The 8,908-nt window shown below is 42.7% G+C and overlaps 1 protein-coding gene across 1 annotated transcript in view; it reads left to right on the forward strand.

Annotated features, from left to right (window-relative positions):
* The window catches only part of LOC133653362 (collagen alpha-1(XX) chain-like), a 95,977-nt gene that overhangs the window by 49,247 nt on the left and 37,822 nt on the right, over positions 1-8,908 (forward strand). Inside the window, exons 9-17 of the mRNA XM_062052548.1 lie at positions 379-543; positions 1,981-2,139; positions 2,343-2,515; positions 2,610-2,739; positions 2,821-2,966; positions 4,271-4,400; positions 6,559-6,698; positions 8,604-8,730; positions 8,802-8,908. The exon at positions 8,802-8,908 is cut by the window's right edge and continues 33 nt beyond it. Coding sequence (XP_061908532.1) covers positions 379-543; positions 1,981-2,139; positions 2,343-2,515; positions 2,610-2,739; positions 2,821-2,966; positions 4,271-4,400; positions 6,559-6,698; positions 8,604-8,730; positions 8,802-8,908 — 1,277 coding nt within the window. The remainder of the gene's footprint in view (positions 1-378; positions 544-1,980; positions 2,140-2,342; positions 2,516-2,609; positions 2,740-2,820; positions 2,967-4,270; positions 4,401-6,558; positions 6,699-8,603; positions 8,731-8,801) is intronic.

Here is an 8,908-nt window from a genome sequence, read left to right on the forward strand (position 1 = left end):
TAATAAAAAGAAAAATAGCAATACAGTTAAGCACATACAGTAGATAGAATAAGTGCTGTACAATTAAAACACATAACAATTAAAAGCATACATATTGATAAGAGTTTTCATTTCCAAAAAAAGAATTGGAAGAATTGATACTTAATTACTCCCACACCTTATTCATTAATTAATTATCTAGCTTTTTTGTAATTATCAATACTATTACCTCTAATACTATATGAAATAGTGTATTAACTACTTTACAAAACATGAATTGACCTCTGATACTACCGGTATATAAAATACCATTTTGAATACCTACAAAACATGAATTGACCTCTGAAACTCTATTAAATACTATATTATTCATTTTACACAACATGCATTCATCTGTAGGCCAGGCGCTGCTCCACGTCATGGAGGAGAACATGAGAGCCGAGTCAGGCGCCAGGTCGGACACGCCCTTTTTTGTGGTCCTCCTGACGGATGGTAAATCTCAGGACGATGCTATCGCGGCCGCAAAGCGCCTGAAGAATGGCGGCGTGGAGATCATCGCTGTAGGTGAGGCTCAACGTGAGGTATTGTTGGCTTTGTATTAAAAATGCTGTAAAAGTGGATGAAGAGTGTACAGCGTCAATTTAACATTTAAGGATAGATTTTTCTGCCGTTTTTGTGTAAATGTGAGCCATTAGAATCCATGTTGCGATTTGTTTACTTTTAGTCAGCATGTATTCTTCCGCTGCACCATGGCTTGTGAGGCCTCACTGTGCCCTTATTGGCTGTTCTGTTCATGCAGGCACTGGGCCATCTACAAACCCCAAAACCAGTTAAGTTGGCATGTAATGGTGCCTTCACAGATGTTTAAATTACCCATGCCTTGGTCATTAATACACCCCCATACCATTACAGATGCTGGTTTTTCAACGTTGCTCCTATAACAATCCGGATGGCTCTTTTCCTCTTTCTTCCGGAGGACACGACGTCCACAGTTTCCAAAAACAATTTCAAATGTGGACTCGTCAGACCACAGAACACTTTTACACTTTGCATCAGTCCATCTTAGACCAGCTAGGGCCCAGCGAAGCTGGTGGCGTTTCTGGGTGTTGTTGATAAATGGCGTTCGCTTTGCATAGTAGAGTTTTAACTCGCACTTACAGATGTAGCGACAAACTGTAGTTACTGACAGTGGTATTCTGAAGTGTTCCTGAGCCCATGTGGTGATATCCTTTACACACTGATGTCGCTTTTTGATGCAGTACCGCCTGAGGGATCGAAGGTCCGTAATATCATCGCTTACGTGCAGTGATTTCTCCAGACTCTCCGAACCTTTTGATGATATTACGGACTGTAGATGGTGAAACCCTTAAATTCCTTGCAATAGCTGGTTGAGAAATGTTGTTGTTAAACTGTTGGACAATTTGCTCACGCATTTGTTCACAAAGTGGTGACCCTCGCCCCATCCTTGTTTGTGAATGACTGAGCATTTCATGGAAGCTGCTTTTATACCCAATCATGGCACCCACCTGTTCCCAATTAGCCTGTTCACCTGTGGGATGTTCCAATTAAGTGTTTGATGAGCATTCCTCAACTTTCTCAGTCTTTTTTGCCACTTGTGCCAGCCTTTTTTAATCATTTTGCAGGCATCAAATTCCAAATGAGCTATTATTTGCAAAAAATAATAAAGTTTATCTGTTTGAATGTTAAGTATCTTGTCTTTGCAGTCTATTCAATTGCATATAAGTTGAAAAGGATTTGCAAATCATTGTATTCTGTTTTTATTTACCATTTACACAACGTGTCAATTTCTCTGGTTTTGGGTTTTGTACATGTCAGCATACATAAATAGTCATAAGTTTGTCAATGTTAATACAAGGACACTTATATCTGTTAAATATAATTGTTTTTATTACAGTATATTTGATGGAACGTGTTGTATACATCATACTACACAAATATGAAATATAATAATCCATTGATGAGCGTGTTGTGTTCATTTAGGAGTGAAAAACGCGGATGAAGCCGAGCTGAGACACGTGGCTTCAGAGCCTGTGGACCTCAACGTCTACAACGTCAACGACTTCCCTCTGCTCAGCAGACTGGTGACCCGACTGGTGCACATTCTGTGTGGGAGGATAGCAGATCGCGGCGTCATAAAGCGTAGGGCACTTTTTAAAAATATTTTCAATCTATTATTTTTTACACTGAGACCCTGTACATACCAGCACATGAAAACACACTTTCGCAGACATTAGCATTCATGTTTTTATTAACCCGTGAGTGTTTTGGAACACTTTATAACTGGTGTATGAGATAATATCACACATTTTGTACGACATAAGACAAAATGTTTGCCGCTGCAGACGTAGAAGCAGAGCCCACTGTAGACCCGGTCCTCTCATACCCGAGTCCCACTGACCTCCGCTTCTCCGAGCTGGGCTCCAGAGAGGTGACGTTACACTGGACCAACCCGGCCAAGCCTGTCCAGCAGTACCGGGTGGTTTACCACAGCGCAGAGGGACAAAGTGCTCAGGAGGTTGGAGATCTGACGTCGCTTCATGACTCTTTTCAAGCGGCAACATGTGCTATATTTCCCTGTCTCGTTTCTTGACCGTCTTTTTGGTTTCAAGGTGGTGTTGGCCGGCTCACATTCCTCCGTGCTGCTCCAAGGCCTCGCCTCGCAGACGCTTTATCATGTGTCCATCTTCCCAGTGTATGAGCACGATGTTGGCCTCGCACTCAGAGGGACTGTCACCACATGTGAGACTGGCACCGCTTTATGTGATATTTCGATATCTCCTCGTATTGTCAGCAGTTGCTGATGTTTCTCCTCTTTCTCAGTCCCACTCTCCATGCCAAGCAGCCTGGAGGTGACTCCAACCTCCTATAGCACGCTGCGAGTGAGCTGGGGTGCGGCATCCGAGGCTACAGAGTACATGGTCCTCTACTCGGCACTGGACCACGGGGAGCCCGACGACGCCAAAGAGGTGAGTACCCGAGGACTATAAGGATGGATGAGTTTTGTACCATATTTGTCACCACCATTATCTCCAAATCCAATACAACAGGCCTTAAGTTTCATTGTTGATCATCTATTATATGCATTTTAGCAGCAGACTGTACAACAAAGTGTATATGAATAAATAAAATATAATAAAGGTGATCAGTTTGTGGATGTCTTCCTCCCGTGGGTCCCCCTGATGCCGAAAAACCTCCACGATAGCCCGGGTGTCTGGTGTTAGAAATGTATTTTTATTTGGCAGCGCACACACACTAGAAAAACACACCCAACTTTTCAGTTCTGCTCTGTGACTTTTCAGTCTCTCGCAATGTCCAGTGCGCGTCTGCTCAATAACACCATGTGTCTCGGCCCGGCTGCTGCTAATAAGCATGGCAGGTGATTGGATGATCATCCCCAGCTGGGTAATCCAATCACCTGCCAGCTGTGCTTCGAGGCCGGTCCTTACACACCCCGCCCCAGGCCTGTGGATCACTCTGAAGTTGTAGGGTTGTAAAGCTAGATACCAATCGGTGATCCGCGCGTTGGCATGCTTCATGCGGTGAAGCCACTGGAGGGGTTTGTGGTCCGAGCAGAAGCCGAATGAGCACCCCAGGAGGTAGTACCGGAGGTCTGGTGTTAGAAATGTATTTTTATTTGTCAGCGCACACACGCTAGGAAAACACACCCAACCTTTCAGTTCTGCTCTGTGACTTTTCAGTCTCTCGCAATGTCCAGTGCACGCCTGCATAATAACTCCAACTCCAACCCCTGTGTCTCGGCCCGGCTGCTGCTAATAAGCATGGCAGGTGATTGGATGATCAGCCCCAGCTGGGTAATCCAATCACCTGCCAGCTGTGCTTCGAGGCCGGTCCTTACACACCCTGCTCTGCGGCAGGCCCGCAGACCACACCCCCCTCCACACAGTTGTACTTAGAAATGTAGCAGTGATGAGAAATCTGTGACACTGTGTTAATATGAACATGTCATATGTAAATATGACGCTAGTAGTAATTCAAGGATAGTAATAATGATACATTTTGTATTCATAATATATTTATTCTTTGGATCTTTAGGAAAATATAATATGTGTGTTTGCCTTGGTTTCCACATAACTTCCAGGTAAACGTATTAAATGTTGGTGCTGAGTTGAATAAGGGAGCTATTCAAGGAGCTGGCTTGTTTTCACCACTTTGGTTTAAAGATTTCTGGGAGTCAAGATTCATGTCATGAAATATTGGATTCATAATTTACTAGTCATGCTTACAGCGTTTATTTTTATTCTGCGCGTAGGAGAAATTTGCTGCGGAGAAGACCATGATGGAGCTCAGCGGCTTACTTCCTGCCACCGACTACTCTGTCACTCTTTATGCTCTCTACCATGAAGACTCCAGCGACCCTGTCACTGCTGTCGCCACCACATGTAAGATGTTCTCATCGCTTTCTCATGACACCACATGTGAGATGTTCTCATCACGTTCTCCTGACACCACATGTAAGATGTTCTCATTGCTTTCTAATGACACCACATGTAAGTTGTTCTCATCACGTTCTCATGACACCACATGTGAGATTTTCTCATTGCTTTCTAATGACACCACATGTAAGTTCTCATCACGTTCTCATGACACCACATGTAAGATGTTCTCATTGCTTTCTAATGACACCACATGTAAGTTGTTCTCATCACGTTCTCATGACACCACATGTAAGATGTTCTCATTGCTTTCTAATGACACCACATGTAAGTTGTTCTCATCACGTTCTCATGACAACACATGTAAGATGTTCTCATTGCTTTCTAATGACACCACATGTAAGATGTTCTCATTGCTTTCTAATGACACCACATGTAAGTTCTCATCACGTTCTCATGACAACACATGTAAGATGTTCTCATTGCTTTCTCATGACACCACATGTAAGATGTTCTCATCGCTTTCTCTTGTTACCCCATGTAAGATGTTCTCATCATGTTCTCATGACACCACATGTAAGATGTTCTCATCGCTTTCTCAAAATATCTTTCTCAAATATACCTACAAATGAGGCATAATGATGCAATATGTACATACGGCTAGCCTAAATAGCATGTTAGCATTGATTAGCTTGCAGTCATGCACTGACCAAATATGCCTGATTAGAACTCCAACAAGTCAATAACGTCAACAAAGCTCACCTATGTGCTTTCACGCACAGCATGAAACTTTTGGTGGACAAAATGAGACAAAGAAGGAGTGGAAGATTTTACATGTAATTAAACTGTTGTGTCACAGTCCACACTATGGTGAGTTCAAGAACTGCCAAAATTAGTAGGACAAAACGATGTTCTCCAAATACCGTAATTTCCGGACTATAAGCCGCTACTTTTTCCCCTCCTTCTCGTCCCTGCGGCTTATACAAGGGTGCGGCTTATTTACGGCCTGTTCTTCTCCGACACCGACGAAGAGGATTTCGGTGGTTTTAGTACGCAGGAGGAAGACGATGACACAATGATTAAAGACTGACTTTTCATATACCGGTAGGCTGGTTATTTTGATAACATACAGGCGAGCACTTTGTATTACTTTGCACCGTTGTATTATTTGTACTCTGCACGAATGCTGTTCGCCATGTCAAAGATGTGAAAGTTTGATTGAATGATTGAAAGATTTATTGTTAATAAATGGGACGCTTTGCGTTCCCAAACAGTCATCTCTGTCCCGACAATCTCCTCCGTGGTAGCAGGAACCCCTATATACTACGGTAATTACACATCAAAACCCTGCGGCTTATAGTCGGGTGCGGCTTATATATGGAGCAATCTGTATTTTCCCCTAAATTTAGCTGGTGCGGCTTATAGTCAGGTGCGGCTTATGGTCCGGAAATTACGGTACTCTCATCAGTGAAGCATACACACAAACATATTAAACAGTGTGCTTTCTAACAATTGGGAAGGTTTGTTTCATGTTTGTCCTGAAACAAAAAAAATATTTTTTCCCCATCTTTTTCCATTTTTTAAAAATTCTCCAGGGAGCCACTAGGGCGGCACTAAAGAGCCGCATGCGGCTCAAGAGCAATAAACAAACGTAAGACTTTATAAACAGGTTGTGGCAACGTACGCGACACATCGCCTGCTGCATGGTGAGACTCCACAGATGGAGAAGCGATTGAAATGAAGTGAAACGAAGCAATTAGCTCCGTTTACTCGGTGGGAACATCTTCAAAGCAAAGTCCGTGTAGTTGCTGCCATGTTTTCTTGAGCCTAACGGCGCAAGTGTTTTTTCGGTAATTAAAAATTTAAACAGTATTATTAACCGTCTTGAATTTTACCGCGGTTTATCATTATACTGTTTACAGTTACATATAAGATCTTTTAATCGCGTTCTAATGACACCACATGTAAGCTCTTCTAATCACACTTTCATCACACCACCTGTAAGATCTTCTCTTCATGTTCTCACGACACCACATGTAAGTTTTTCTCGTCACGTTCTCATTACACCACACGTGTTCTGCTGACACTTGTCCATGCGAGACGATGCTCATGTCTCTCACAGCCATGAGACTTGTCAGACGACTTCCTTTCTGTTCTTTCGTAGTGCCTCTCCCTCCTCCTGTGAGCGTACACTTTCCGATGGTGACCCACAGCATGCTAAGGGTGAACTGGGTTTCTGGCGCCGTGGACGTGCCTGGACACAGAATCACTTACAGCACCAACCATGGCAGTGAAGTCAAGCAGGTATCTTCGTCACACGCTGCTCTTCCTCAATAAAAGTCTGTATGCATGCATACACTCACGCATATAATCACGTTTCATCAGACATATATTAACGTTGTTCTCATAGGGGGAAACTGGATAACACACGGCACACTTAACCTATCGTTACTATAACAATCTACATGGTTAATACAGTTCGCTTCTCTTTCTTCCCTGCTTTCTTTTGTATTTGAAGTTTTCATTACATATATTTATTGTTACATTTGAAACAATTGTACCGTTGGTAATAGAGGTAATTATTGTTATTATTCATTATCAATAGTACTGTTTCCATTGGTATTTGTATAGCTCAATTTTTAGTGTTAATATTTACTTCACAAACTGCTTCTTTGCTATCACTTTTTGTATCATATTTGTTAGAGATGTCCGATAATATCGGACTGCCGATATTATCGGGCGATAAATGCTTTAAAATATGATATCGTAAATTATCGGTATCGGTTTAAAAAAGTAAAATGTATGACTTTTTAAAACGTTGCTGTACGGAGTGGTACACGGACGTAGGGAGAAGTACAGAGCAGTTGCCAACCCTCCCAATTTTCCCGGGAGACTCTCGAATTTCAGTGCCCCTCCCGAAAATCTCCCGGGGCAATCATTCTCCCGAATTTCTACCGATTTCCACCCAAACAACAATATTGGGGGCGTGCCTTAATGGTACTGCTTTTGCGTGCCGGCCTGGACTCATAAAATCTACGGCTTTTCACACACACAAGTGACTGCAATGCATACTTGGTCAACAGCCATACAGGGCACACTGAGGGTAGCCGTATAAACAACTTTAACACTGTTACAAATATGCGCCACACTGTGAACCCACACCAAACAAGAATGACAAACACATTTCGGGAGAACATCCGCACCGTAACACAACATAAACACAACAGAACAAGTACCCAGAACCCCTTGCAGCACTAACTCTTCCGGGACGCTACAATATACACCACCCGCTACCCCCTACCCGCCTCCCCCACCTCAACCCCGCCCACCTCAACCTCCTCATGCTCTCTCAGGGAGAGCATGTCCCAAATTCCAAGCTGCTGTTTTGAGGCATGTTAAAAAAAATAATGCACTTTGTGACTTCAATAATAAATATGGCAGTGCCATGTTGGCATTTTTTTTCCATAACTTGAGTTGATTTATTTTGGAAAACCTTGTTACATTGTTTAATGCATCCAGCGGGGCATCACAACAAAATTAGGCATAACAATGTGTTAATTCCACGACTGTATATATCGGTATCGGTTGATATCGGAATCGGTAATTAAGAGTTGGACAATATCGGATATCGGCAAAAAAGCCATTATCGGACATCTCTAATATTTGTACATATCGTATTTGCTGATGCTGTTCTGTTATTGTTGTGTTTGTCGTTGTTGTTGTCTCTCTGTCTTATCCCCCTCATGTCCCCGCAATTCCCCCGTCTTAATTTTTTTCTCTTTCTATCCCTTCCTGCTCCGAACATTAATATAAATCCATTTAATAAAATTCCAATACAAATAAGGCAACAAGAGAAGTATCCAACACTTCTCTTTTGTAAAGTAAACATGTGGGTATCTACATCAACAATATGATTTGCCTGAGTAGCTGGACAGGACAACAAAAAGATAATACCATTTTTAAAGATTAAATAAAAGTGTGTACCCTGATGCTCGCCTCATGTAGTCTCCTATAGTTGTGGTCTGCCAAAACAAATAAACCATCATGGTCTCTAATTATCACTGTGGTCAAAAATCATTGTCAGTTCTGCCTTTTTATGGCTGCTACCTCATGTCATAGAATACAGTAAAGTTACTCTCCAATGACTAAAAAAGTCTTCAAGTTTGATTTTGTGCTCTTACTGCAGCCACACTACTTTAATGTTTCCAGGTGGAGGTAACAGGACAGAACTCACTGCTGGTGCAAAACCTGTCTTCGCTGTCCAAATATCTGGTGTCAGTCCAATCTCACTACCCACAAGGCCTTTCTGCAGCCCTCACCAGTAACGTCAGCACCTGTAAGACACCTGCCGACTCACACAATCAGTCCGTATCGCCCAAAGTTATTCATCTCTCTTCGTGCACGCAGTGAAGGTGCCCTCCCCGTCAGACCTGAGGGTGACCAATTTCTCTAGCAGCGACATCACAGTACGCTGGGAGGCTGCCACCGATGACGTTGTCTCCTACCTCATAAAG

This window comes from Entelurus aequoreus, linkage group LG07 (genome assembly GCF_033978785.1).
Source record: "Entelurus aequoreus isolate RoL-2023_Sb linkage group LG07, RoL_Eaeq_v1.1, whole genome shotgun sequence".
Taxonomy (NCBI): domain Eukaryota; kingdom Metazoa; phylum Chordata; class Actinopteri; order Syngnathiformes; family Syngnathidae; genus Entelurus; species Entelurus aequoreus.